Below are 14,164 nucleotides of genomic sequence, written 5' to 3'. Positions count from 1 at the left end.
ATCATGTCGCTTATCTGGTTAGGCCAAAGAATACCAACATTGCGAGTTCCAGCTTGAAGCAAACTGACGTTGGAGCATCTGACCAAATATCCTCTTACTTATTATCGCAAACAAAAAAAGATGAGGGCAGCACTGTGGCGCAGTGGGAGCGCTGCTGCCTCGCAGTTACGAGACCTGGGTTTGCTTCCCGGGTCCTCCCTGCGTGGAGTCTGCATATTCTCCCCGTGTCTGCGTGGGTTTCCTCCCACAGTCCAAAGACATGCAGGTAAGGTGCATTGGCGATCCAAAATTGTTCCTAGTGTGGGTGTGTGTGTGTACCCTGTGGTGGGCTGGCACTCTGCCTGGGGTTTGTTTCCTGCCTTGCGCCCTGTGTTGGCTGGGATTGGCTGCAGTAGACCCCCGTGACCCTGTAGTTAGGATATAGCGGGTTGGATAATGGATGGATGGATGGGGAAAAAAGATGAACAGATTCTTTTCACAATTTAATTCACTGTGTTGTACCACAAAAATAAAAACAACATACCACAAAGAAGACTGATTTCAATACTAAGAAAACATCTGTAACTACAGAATACTTTTTTCTGTTTAAGGCGATTTGAAATGTACTATTTTTGCATCTTTTAGTTTGATGAATTAGATTAAGAAAGTCTGAAATTATACTGTTAAACCAAAAATCTGTGATAATAAGTAGTTGTGTAACTTTTTTAATTCAGATCAGGTCACAAGAGGGCTGGACCCTATCGCATCATGTACAGGGCACCAGTCTACTGCAAGGCAAACGCACACATCCACACACAGTTAGGCCAATTAAGTGTTGCAAATTCACCTAATCTGCATGTTTTTGGACAATGAGAAGAGATCAGAGCACCCGTAGGAAAACCACTCAAACACAGGGAGAGCATGCAAACTCTGCACTGGAAGGACCTGAGATGCAAGCCTGGGTCTGCTTACTGCGAGGTAAAAGTGCTCCCACTGCGCCACCGTGCTGCCTATTTTAAGTAGTCAAATGCCAATTTTGTATTTATTTTTTAAACCATGACCAGAGAACAAAAATACATCTAACAACATTAAGGCCAAAAAAAAATATTAAAAATAGACACATATATAAATATATATACTTACCCCAAGCAGATCGTCATCAACTAGCAGTAAACCCTCAAACCCACTGTTGTGGTCCAGGACAACAGTGGGTGGCCCAAGTCTGCCATCTACAGTCAGCTCTAAAACCCCAGAAAAGCACAGAAAAATCAGTGACCAAACCATACTCACTTTAACAATACCAACTGTACATGTAAAAGAAACTACAGAGTGAATAAAATGACTGCTAAATTGCAAAGAATATAGCATGGGGCACTTAGGCCAGGTTTATACTTCACACGACGCATGCTCCAGTGGATGCTCCTGCTACACAAGCATTGTACTGTTTATACTTGCGCACGTACTTTACGCAAATCTGGATGAATCCACCAGGTAGCACTGCGAGATATTATCACAGTGAGAACAAGTTTGGCTTCGTTGTGCTGTGAATTGCCTGGAACGTCCATTAAATTCCGATGACACCTTACCGCAATATCTCTAAAAAGGATGCTTAATTATAAATCCAGGGATGCGCCCATTCCAGCTAGCATTGGGCACGAGGCAGAAACAATCCCTGGATTGGGCCTCAGCTCATCGCAAAGTGAATATAAGCACTCACACACACACTGGCTTCATTTTAGTGTAACCAAATCTGCATATCTTTGGAAGGAAACTGGAGCTCACTGTGGAAACACAGCAGGAAAACATGTAAACTCCAGGCAGGGAATATCAGTAACGTGACTTCCTGCGAGACAGCAGTGCTACCGCTCCGCCACTGTGTAACCCCCATGTGTGTAATTATTAACAGTATTCATTATTTAAATTAAATTAACAATTTATCTGTAAAATATAACATAGATACTTTAATGCATTTCATCATGAAAGTGATATCAAGTATAAATCTAAGGATTCTAAATGTGCACAGAGCTGGAATATCATACATGCAATGGGCTTAGTATGGCGATCACTGCCATCCGCTGCTGTCAGGTCAGGAGGAAGCACCAGGAAAAAAAAAAGACGGTATGTGAGACTTTTAAAATGTGTCGTGTCATTACGATCAGGAATATGCAATGCTTGATTATAAAAGCACCACGAATGCATCTGTATGTCGGCATTTTGCTTCACCACATCGAACCATTCATCAAACATTTGAAGCTCGCACATCAATCCCGTTGGATCCTCAAAGCGGCTTTCTGTCACATGTAGATAGTAAACGGAGACTCTGACGTCACATTCCAAATTTTATCACATGCCCCCACCCGAGTTTATGCTGGTACTGCAACTCGCGCACGTGTCGCGTTAATTTCTGAAGACCTGCTCAGAGGACGCATCAAATGAACGCTGGGAACGCGTGGCAGTCATGATGCGTGAGCGTACGAGGGCCCTAAAAACAGATAAAGAAAAACACAAACTAAATCAAGAAACTAGTGCTAAAGTTAGCTTTCTACTTTGGAAAAAAAAAACAATGAGAAAAACACTAAACTATAAAATATAACAATAGTCAGTCCACTTCAGTGCATCCCTAAAATGAAGAAAAACAGCAGCAGAAAAATCTGAAAATAAATCTTAAAATTTGACCACATTACTAAACACAAACCAGAGGCAAAGGCCGCCTTGTTGCTTCAAGCTTGGATTGTTAATTACAACTAATATGAGATTTGTGCCGGATCCTTAGGATCACCAAGTCCATCTTACTAAAGACAGCTGGGAATCACCCACTGATAGCCACCATATTGTGGGCAGATAAACCTACAGATGGCGTCACATACCTTTAGTTTCATCTGCAGTTTCTCCTTCACCGAGCAGCCTTTCTAGGTGATCATTTAAACCTTGAAACGTCAATGGTTTCCTAAAAAGGGAAGGAAAAAAAAAGTCTCTGGAGTGCCACTCAATTAAACATTTCCTTCTCAAGGACAGACCTTTAAAACTTTTTACACATAATAGACTCTACATTGGCATTCTTCCTTGACTAAATCTTTCAGAAGAACCTCATTTTCACATAACAGAGAAACCGTCTGGGCGGTGTAATGTGCTCTATTACTTACTGAGCAAATAAAAAAAAAAAACGAAATCCGTTTGTTGCATTACACATTTTTGTTCACGCAAGCCGTATATAAATCATAAAAAGGTCATTTTAAAAATGTTTTATTTTGATCCGTTCAGTACTTCATTTACAGGGTCACCTGAGGTTACCCAAGCAGCACCACATAAAAGGCTTACCTTGGAAAAAGAGGCCAACAGCATGAATTTGGACTGCAAATTAACTTATCCAAGAATCATTCCCAAGGCATCACTCCAGCCCAGTATAAAAAAACATGTGAAAACAACTTCAAATCTTCAGTGTTTGATTAAAAAACAAAATAAACACAGTGGGATTAAACCAAGGTGAGAAAACAGCAGCAAACAAAGGAAAGGGAAATTCTATAACCCCACTATACCTGAACCTGTAGTAGTTCTTTCCTTATTATGATGTGGGGTCACTTATTCACTTTCCACCATGAGATCTCGTCGATAAGATTCTCCTTCACATCTCCTAGTATCATGCTCCTGTACCTCCCTGCCAGCAAATACTTACTTCCCCATTCCGGACTCTATTAGCCACTAGCATGGAGGGGTATCTCAAAATCCTTTCCAAACCATCCTCAGAACCACTTCCTGGTTCAGGGTAGTACAACAAAACTCTACAGGATTTATATTAATATCCTCAAAAGACCTGTGAAGCTTCGACATCCATAAGCTGTCTTTTACTAAAACAGACAGGTAGCCATAGCTGAACTAGGACACCTTTCTCTCTTATCATTGACAAGGCTCCATCATTACAAGGTTGACTTATCAAAAAAAAAATCCCTCAACATCCAACATGACTTCTTTATCAATTGAGGCTGTTACAGCTGCAAAGTATACAGCTCCCAACAACCACTTTATACCTAAAGTTGCACATAAAGGAGCTTTCCATTTGCTGGTGAGAGCTCCACTAGACTGCACCCTAACACTGTCTTATTCTATAAAGTTTAAGGACTTGCACTGTTTCATCTTCTTCTTCTTTGGGCTGCTCCCCTTAGGGGATGCCACAGCGGATCATCTTCTTCCAAATTGTTCTGTCTTCTGTGTCTTGCTCTGTTACACACACCACCTGCATGTCCTCCCTCACCACATCCATAAACCACTTTCTCCTCTTGCCTGGCAGCTCTATCCTTAGCACCCTTCTCTCATTATACCCCTCATCTCTCCTCTGCACACGTCCAAACCAACGCAATCTCGCCTCTCTGACTTTGTCTCCTAACTTGAGCTGACCCTCTAATGTCCTCATTTCTAATCCTGTCCATCCTCGTCACACACAATGCAAATCTTAACATCTTTAACTCTGCCACTTCCAGTTCTGTCTCCTGCTTTCTGGTCAGTGCCACCATCTACAGCCCATATAACAAAGATGTATTTAATGGAGTCTACTACTTCTTCTTTCGGCTGCTCCCATTAGGGGTTACCACAGTAGATCATTTTCTTCCATATTGTTCTGTCTTCTGTGTCTTGCTCTGTTACACACACCACCTGCATGTCCTCTCTCACCACATCCATAAACCACTTTCTCCTCTTGCCTGGCAGCTCTATCCTTAGCACCCTTCTCTCATTATACCCCTCATCTCTCCTCTGCACACGTCCAAACCAACACAATCTCGCCTCTCTGACTTTGTCTCCTAACTTGAGCTGACCCTCTAATGTCCTCATTTCTAATCCTGTCCATCCTCATCACACCCAATGCAAATCTTAACATCTTTAACTCTGCCACCTCCAGCTCTGTCTCCTGCTTTCTGGTCAGTGCCACCATCTGCAGCCCATATAACAAAGATGTATTTAATGGAGTCTACTACTTCTTCTTTCGGCTGCTCCCATTAGGGGTTACCACAGTAGATCATTTTCTTCCATATTGTTCTGTCTTCTGTGTCTTGCTCTGTTACACACACCACCTGCATGTCCTCTCTCACCACATCCATAAACCACCTTCTCCTCTTGCCTGGCAGCTCTATCCTTAGCACCCTTTCTCTCATTATACCCAGCATCTCTCCTCTGCACACGTCCAAACCAACACAATCTCACCTCTCTGACTTTGTCTCCTAACTTGAGCTGACCCTCTAATGTCCTCATTTCTAATCCTGTCCATCCTCGTCACACCCAATGCAAATCTCAGCATCTTTAACTCTGCCACACTGTTTAAAATGTATTTTAGAGAAAATAAACGTAACTGAATTTGAGTTAAAAATTAACAATGTCACAAAATGTTGTAGGTTATTATTGGAGTGCAGAAAACAGTGTTATTTCACAGACACCGCCTAACACAAAATGAGAGTAAGGGAATATTTTTTTTCTCTGTAATAACAATATACTACAGGCTGTTAGATCTGCTAAAGTTGGATTACCAAAGCTGACAAATCAAAACAAGTGATGTTTACCATTTATATGTTTAAATCTATTTTTACTCTAGGGGTCTTCAATTACTCAATTGCTGAGAATAGAACAGGGGATATAATCAGTCCTGTCCTGGAATCCGACATAGTGTATGTGTAAATCAGGTCAGTGCTGTGAATTTTCAGCAAGAAACAGATGAACATACACAAAAATGATTACAGTCATCAATAGTTTTAATTAAAACCATAAGCACAGAGTTTACTGTGTTGTTACACTGCTTAACTGGACCTTTCCCATAACAGGACACTACTTTTTAGCGCTACATCCACATCGCTCACTTATAATGTGGCACCAGGTCACTACTGCATATTTGTAAATGCTGCAAATGGCTGAAATTCTTTTGAAGCGCCTCTACAAATTTGTCTTTGATTAAAGCAAAACAATATTTTTATTTACAAAAAAAACACACACAACCACCGTCAAAGCAGTCCTTGAATAGAGATGACACTGGTAAGCTAAACTGTACTGTACTGCAGTCTTGCTGTTTAGTATTTCACCGTCTAAGTGAGAATAATTACATATTGTTGGAGGAATCCTTTCAACATTTTACACTGAAAAGGGTCCAGATTCAAGGACAAAATATACTTTATTTATACTATATTTTTGAAGAAATAATCCTTATATATAATTTGATGCTATCCGTATGTATGGTGTTCGCGTCAATACTTCGACTCAATACAAGTTAGAACCATGCAATGGGACTCCGCCTCTGTAGTTACAACATAACGTGGAAAACGCGGACGCAGTATTGCAAAGAATGTTCGAATGCTTCAGTGACGCCGCTGGACGGCCGAGTATAGTAAGTCGGTGTTGGTTCGAGCAGATAACAGTAAGTTCGGTTGGGTTTTGGAACATTGGTTTGGTGAGGCGTACTTTCCAGGACTAACATCGTCAACTGACTTAAACCCTTCGACAGCTCCGGAACCCTAAGTAATTTAGAACATATCGCCATTTGCTTGGTACGTCGAAATCTATCTTTGGGCAGGTCGGTTTTAGCATCAGTCCTTCTGACATCTATTGGCAAACTGAGCAATGACGGCTGGTTATTAACAACGGTCATTGTTTAAATTTTAGACGATCTCAGATCTAAAGTGACCACGCCAACATAATTATTACTCCGACTCTGATTAGAGTCATAAAATACGGTTTGTTTTGAAAATTTGTTTGCCTGAAAAAAATCAAAAGAGGTGCGCCGAAGTGCTGAATTCACGTCTTGCAGCCTCGTTTAAACAGGAAGCTCTTCATTACATCGGTGCCATGATCAGTGCCATGATAACAAAATCATTTCAAGGACTTAAAAAAACAAATAATTCTTTGCAGAGAAAGTATGGATTTCACAAACGTAGAATTTGTAGCCCGATTCAATTGGGCTCCCAGTCGCTAGTAATAATAATAATAAATTTTATTTATATAGCGCCTTTCCCATGCTCAAGGCACTTATAAATTATAAGAACGAACGGCAGGGTATACAGTATATAGCATTGTACAAACCAAATAAATAAATAAAGAAGATTATGACAGTAAATTCAGAGAAAACCTAACAGACAACATAATTGCTGGTCCAGCACACACACATACAGGTGACATGAGCATCTTGACATAGTAATAAAGTCAAGTTGAGCTAAAAGCCAACCTGAACAGATGAGTTTGGAGTTGTTTCTTAAAAGAATTCATGGAGTCAGCTGACCTGATTAATTTCGGTAGGTCATTCCAGAGTCTGGGCACTCGCTATACAGCTGAAGGCCCTGCTGTCACTCATGGAGTGGAGATTAGTGGGGGGCACAACAAGATTACCAGAATCAGAGGACCTTAGTGGGCAGACAGGCACATAGTGATGGAGAAGGTCACTGATGTAGTTTGGCATGAAGTTATTTAAGTAAGGCTTTGTAGGTTATTAGTAGGATTTTATATTCGATTCTGTAAGACACAGGGAGCCAGTGAAGACGAAGCAGGATGGGTGTGATGTGCTCGCTGCTCTGCAGTAGAATTGGTGAGTGTGTATGCTGTGGGGTGAGAGATATTTTTAAACGATTTTTATTGCATGTAGTTTCCAATAGGATGGAATGGCATTCTGTCTCCAGTTTAATCTCCTGTCTTTCCATATATAACTTCTACACCATAACAGTACCAATATATCTAAATATATTTATATATTTGAACATTTGTCTAAATATGAGGGTGCACATTATGTGCTAATTATGAGCGCACATATTCTGTCTTTTTACTTTGCACGTCTCTTCCTGTGACTGAGCCAAAGCTGAGGATATACATTTGGGATCCTTTGTCAGCCTGATGGAACCTGCACCATCAGTGGTTTTAAAAATACCATGAGGTCTGTTATTCTTCTTCAAGAAAATGATGGCTTAAAGGTCTGCACAAAAAGTCTGCTGAATTTCAATGGGGAGAAGTGGCATCCATAGCAAAGTAATGCAATTTTAGTTCACCTCACCAACATTTTATCATTGTGATATTTCTACACCGTAACATGGGCTAGCATTTTGTAAAAAAATAAAATAACTAAAAGTTTTTTGTAATAAGAAAAATCCAAAGAGAAATAACATGAAAAATGTACTGTAGGTAGGACCAGTTTAAAAGTATTATCTGCAGAAACAGAAAAATATCACTAAGGTGTTCAGCTGAACACATCTAACAAAAAAACTTGGAGGGGGACTCTCAGTTCTTACAAATAAATTACATGTAACAAAACTGGCTGCCAAATCAATGTTTTGGGTTTCTGATATTAAACATGGTTATAGAAGTAACTGAAAAGCCAGCTTGATAGCCAAAAGTGGGATGATGAAGACAAACCTGACAGTCATTTAGAACAATGCTGTACATTCCCTACATATCACACCAGCATTTACAACTTTCAGTGAAAAAATTATTCAACAATAATGTGTCAAATAATGCTACTGGGGCTCCTTCGTACCTAAAGTAACACATTTTTATAATCTCTCATTTTTACTGCTCTTTTATCTTTAGATTCCGAAGTTTTTTTCCTTTTGTAACGATTGTGTCTATTTCATTGGGTTATTGTTTTTTGTTAAAATACCAGCTGTCCCTTGCGGCTCCGCCTGTGTAGTAGTGAAACAGGAAAAACTTTAAAAATCCATAAACAAACCGGTATCGCTAGCTAAGCGGAGGCAAGGTACGATCCAAAACATGCCCACTGGTAGACCGATTCGAACGGAGGCTGGCGCATGAGTAAGGAGGGCCCTGCCCGGTTCCCACCACCTGACGTTACGCTCCCCAAAACCCCTCAGCCTGCAGCCTCTGTTTCAAATTAATGCGAATATATCGCTCCTGCTAGTGAACTATATTACTTGTCGTGATGAGAGACATCACAAAATCAACTAAAATGTTCAAGCAAAATATAGAAAAAACACCCGATCTAAATCTGTTAAGTAGTTCTCTCGTGAAAAGAAGATTTTATATATATATTGACATTTCTTGAGCTTCTGTAAAAAGGTAATTTCCCGCTTGGCAACAAATAAAGTACTATTTATAATACTAGGAGGCTTTGCCCCCTGCCTGCTTCGCTCGCCAACCCCCGTAATTGGATTTCAAGATACACACTTGTAAGATTTTTTCTTCTTTGAATTTAGTTTCACTTTTATTTCAGAACTTCTGTAAATACGATATTTGGAATCTTTCCTGTCCCAATATGCTGAATCTTTTAAATGAGGTCTGTGAGACGTGTGTTTAATGAATTTGTACCATAATTTGGGATAAGTTTCTCTGTTTGGAATTTCAGCACAGACAAAACGATCGACATCATCAGCAGTTAGTATTTTTTTTTTGCAAAGTAACCAATAAATGCATGTGAGTTAAACCCCGTTTTTGAAATTCTCTGACTTAAACTAATTTCCTTTTGTTTGTGTCAATGCGATCAGCTATCTTTTTTTTGATACTGTAGCGACTGACATAATAAAGTGTCACAAAAGTTCTACTTGAACAATCGTCAACTGTGTAACCCCAAACACAACTTTCTAGCCCCCTCTCCCACGGGACTCGCCTCCCCCTTACCGCATCAATCAGCACCCAGCTATCAGTCTTCCGTGCTGCACTCTGCCCTCCCTCGATCGGACCTAACCGTCATTTAAAACAAAAAAGGCTTCAGCTTGGCTGGGACCCTACAATACTTTTGACCGTTACTGCTTTCATATTCTATATCCTTCTCTGCATGTGCATCGTGCCTTGGGTCTCTTTTCTCCGTGCGGCTCTTTCTTCTTTGCTGAGAGCACAGGATCTGTGTGTGCCACGTGACTTTACATGACTGAATGTTTTGCTGGCTGTCCTTGCTCTTATTTGATAAGGAGGGTGTGTCTTGCAAGAATCTTATGTTCCACGTCCCCACAAGACTGCCCAGGGACAATCTCTTGGCACCAAGTCTCATGTTTACGGTCCCCGCGAGACACTCCGTGGCCAGTATCATGTATCGTTGCCTGGCTTTTCCATTCCAGGATATTTTTTTTCATATATAGAGAGAGATAGGATCAACATCTACACCTTTGGTATATGGTCTTAATCATGAAAAGTCCCATATGGGTTTACACTTGCCCTTAATTATATACACACCAGTAATGATGGACTGCACGATAACGTGCAGTGAATACACTTGACTTGAACATTCCTAGTCTTCCTCCTCTTCCTCTGTACGTTTATCATTCGTTTGCTCAGAGGTTGATGCGCTTGTTCCTTCCTGAGCAGCTCTACTTTTCTCCAACCTAGCGGCCTGCTTCTTCTCTTCTTCCGTCGGCATCTTTTCATGTTAAAACTGATTACGTCAGTGTTTGTGTTGCAATTACTTAGTGTTTTCTTTAATTTTTCACTGAAGCTGGCACTTCAGTCTTCAGTCTGCCTCAAGAATGATTAAAGATATGAAGGGGTAGAGGAAATGACGGCAAAGGTGGTAGGGATGAGAACGACACCTATACGCATGCGCTGCACGGCCTCCCTGCTGCCCACAGCCGAGAGCTTTTTCTACAATAAAATAAAATAAAAATAAAAAAGAGTAATAAAAAGCATCACCCCGAAAGCAGGCAGTAGAGGTCACGTAGTATATATGTACCAAACTTCAGGTCAATAGGTGAAATGGTTTGCGAGCTACAGGTGATTTAAAATCCTGGACAGACAAACGAACAGCCACGGTAGCGTATTATATAAGAAGATAACTGCAGAAAACCACCATGGTGTATTTGTTTCAATAACAGGTGGGACTGGGCCACCCATACAGACATATTACTTATAAGTATTCGGATGGCACAGTGGTGCCACTGCAGCATTACAATAGGGAGACCAGATTTGTGTCCCTGCGGTGGGCTGGCGCCCTGCCTGGTGTTTATTTCCTGCCTTGCACCCTGTGTTGGCTGGGATTGGCTCCAGCAGACCACTGTGACCCTGTAGTTAGGATATAGCAGGTTGGATGATGGATGGATAGATAGAGAGGATAGATAGATAGACAGACAGACAGACAGACAGACTGCGGTGGGGCCACCCTACCGGGGTTTGCTACCTTGCATAGAGTTTGGGAATGGTTCACCGTGACCCTGTAGGATATAGCGGGTTGGATACTGGATTTGTGTCCTACCTGCTCCATAGAGTTTGAATGTTCACCCCATGTCTGCACTGGTTTCCTCCAACGATCCAAAACAATAAACTGACATTGCTAAACTGTGTGTGTGTGCGCGTGCGTATGTTCAATGAACTGGAGCCCTTTCCAAGCATTGTTCCTGCCATTTCTCACAGGGATTGCTGGGACTGGCTCCAGCGGACTCGTGACCCTGTTCTGGATAAGCGGGTTAGGAGAATAGATCAATGGAAGGTATTTGACAAATCATCTATGAGTATGTGAAATTTGTCCACACAGGCAAAAATAAACCTAATATGTCCCCTACCTGAAAGAAGCCAAATTCTGGTGCTGCCCACCATTGGTGAAAATGTGATGAAGGTAATCACTTAGTAACCTCTCATTGATGAGACCTGGGAAAGAAACAAACAGCATAAAAATTTTAAAACGTGAGAATAACACTCTATCCAAATGGAGAGTTCACATTGAGTCAACTGGTCAACGACATGGGAAGAAATGCACACCAACATCAAAAAAAAAAAAAAAAAGTACCAGCTCCACAAGGAAGGCATACCAATTGAAAACCAACCTGGCATGAAAACACCACTTTAAAATTAGTACTAATCTTTCCCAATCACAAATTACAAAAGTTTATTTAGTCTTCTTGTAGATTTAAATAAACTAAAATCTCACACCTGCCTGATGTTACAATTTTCATCGTAAAAAGCAGAGTTGCAAAAAAAAAACACCCGTTCTTGTATTTCAATGCAAGGAACTCAAAGATGCTTCCTGGCGTAACACTTACCGGTAGATCTGGATTTATCATTGTCTGAGGCGAGCCTGTAGGTTCGACGAGAGAGAACTGTATTGTTCCCTTTGAAGCTCATCCTTCACACTGGTTGCCCTTCACCAAATTCAGGCATAACATTGGGAAACCATTTATCTATAAAGCAAATATAAAGAATAGCAACTTTAAAGCTCATAAGAAAAGAGTATATAAAAAACAAGGATTAAAAGTTAATGAAACAGCACAAATGGGACTATTCGTTCTGCACCTGAGGATGTTTATCGGCAAGTAACTCTGCAAGGTCTAGTTCGTTTGACTAGTGTGAGCGTTCCCTACCGGGCCAACCATACTGTGCCTTGCCCCGCTTGGAAGAGGTGAGCCTGAACACGGTTTAGTAGCATTCGGGAACGGTAAACCAACATGATGTCAAATGATGTGACAAGTCAGATAATGCAATTCTCATTTCATTCAATATCTTTTGAGTTACAAACAGGTTTTTATTCTCACCTAACAAATGAACGTGAAATGTACAGGGTGTTCCAGATCGTCTGGATGAATTTGATTCATGCGGGGACGATTCCAGTTCGGCGCAAAGACGATTCTTCATGTCGTCAGTTCGCACACTTATCGATGGTTCCGGATTTTTGGGGTGATTTTCTATGTACTAAACTTAGTAAGTTATAGCGTAATGAAAATTGCATAATTAGATCTGGACCACCCTTTAGTTGGCAAGAAAAGCTGCAAATCTGTTTAAACCGGGTGCCTCCATTTAAACGTCTCTGCTTAACGTTGGAATAATAAGTGAACATTATGAAGCTACAAATGTTAAAACTGACAGACCAACACTGAATCCTAAATCTCTTCACACTGGTCACCTCCATTTAGAAGTCTCTGCTTAACGCTAGAATAATGTAATAAGTGAAAATCATGAAGGCGCAGCCTTACAACTGACAGACGAGCACAGCCACCTGTCACAGCTTTACTGACAGGCGCTGTGACAGATTATGTGTAGCGATTCCTATTCGGCGATCTCGTCCCAAAACAGTCTCCGTTTACTGTTGCCTCTGCTGTAGCTGACAATTTTAGATTGTTTTGCAATGAGACACAAACAGGAGCCCAGGAATTATTGACAAGTTAAAAGTTCTGAGAAGCTCGTCATGGCTCGCACAGAGAGATCATTACGCGTAAAGGAATACGAACTCCTGGTTGTTGTCTCACTGTCACTTTTGCTGGCCCCAAAGTCATACTCACCAGTACAAGCAAGCCGAAACGGCAATCAGCTGAAGCTCCGTTAAAGTAGCAACAGTGCATTCATCAACGTAGTCGCGGCTCATACAGAAAGCTACGAGTCTCGCATACACAATCACTTCACCTTTTTAGCGTCAACGGATTGTGCTGAGCCGGAATTCCAGCCGGGACAGTGAAGGCAAAAACAAGCCCAGCGTTCACCACTGTCTGTCTCGTCTCTCTGATCAACAGCTCTCCACCCCGCGCCGACCCGCCTCCTAGGCCAAAAGGATCTACAGCAAGCCAAGTGGGACAAACATCAAAAACGCGTGCGGCGAGCTTCTCATCTTTTGGGTAAGAGCCTTTAGGTAGCTAAGGAAAAGGACAGCGGGGCTGCCAAGTGCACGTTCTTCGCTCGGTAGGAACACATAAGCAAATGGAAGGTAACACTTTTAAAAATGTCATATATCAGCCTGATTACACCCCCCCAGGTGACGTTTGTTACACCCATGGGCGGAGACTGAAATTTAGGCATTGCGCATATGAACTATAAAATAATGACATTTTTTTTAGTCACAACGGTGCTGCTATATATATATATATACTGTATATACTATGGGATGTAAATTATCTTATGTCATATATGATAAACTGTACGTAACAAATTACAAAATTAAATTCAGATGTGTTACATTAACACATTTAAAGTTTTGAAAATTGGGCAAAAGTACACGAATACCATTAATGACATTTAAATGACAGAACATGTTCCTTTTTTCAGTTTCTTTTTCTCCGTTGGGTAATTGTGACAAAATAAGAATTATTTTAATAAGTTAGAACAACATGTGCTTTCTGGGACTTGGGCCGTTGTATTATGTATTTGTTTCATCAAAGAGGCAGATACCACATTTTTTTAACTTGTCACAGGAGTATGTATAGGGGCCGCCACGCTGCCGATTGCACGAAGCACAGGCGACACAAGCAGGCAGCAGCTCTTGCTGTCGTTTCAATCACACAGTCTGACTACCGAGGATCTGTTT

At 41.1% G+C, this 14,164-nt stretch overlaps 1 protein-coding gene across 1 annotated transcript in view; it reads right to left on the bottom strand.

The window, feature by feature from the left end:
* Positions 1–13,387, bottom strand: part of LOC120541440 (E3 ubiquitin-protein ligase RNF123) — a 131,403-nt gene extending 118,016 nt beyond the window's left edge. The window contains exons 1-5 of the mRNA XM_039773063.1: positions 13,149–13,387; positions 11,916–12,053; positions 11,439–11,523; positions 2,847–2,926; positions 1,123–1,220 (exon numbers count right to left, since the gene is read on the bottom strand). Coding sequence (XP_039628997.1) covers positions 1,123–1,220; positions 2,847–2,926; positions 11,439–11,523; positions 11,916–11,997 — 345 coding nt within the window. The 5' untranslated portion in view covers positions 11,998–12,053; positions 13,149–13,387. The remainder of the gene's footprint in view (positions 1–1,122; positions 1,221–2,846; positions 2,927–11,438; positions 11,524–11,915; positions 12,054–13,148) is intronic.
* Positions 13,388–14,164: the final 777 nt, after the last annotated feature.

Source organism: Polypterus senegalus, chromosome 12, assembly GCF_016835505.1.
Source record: "Polypterus senegalus isolate Bchr_013 chromosome 12, ASM1683550v1, whole genome shotgun sequence".
NCBI classification, from domain to species: Eukaryota; Metazoa; Chordata; class Cladistia; order Polypteriformes; family Polypteridae; genus Polypterus; species Polypterus senegalus.
The sequence above is the reverse complement of the archived record's forward strand: the minus strand, read 5'-3'. Positions and strand labels throughout refer to the sequence as shown.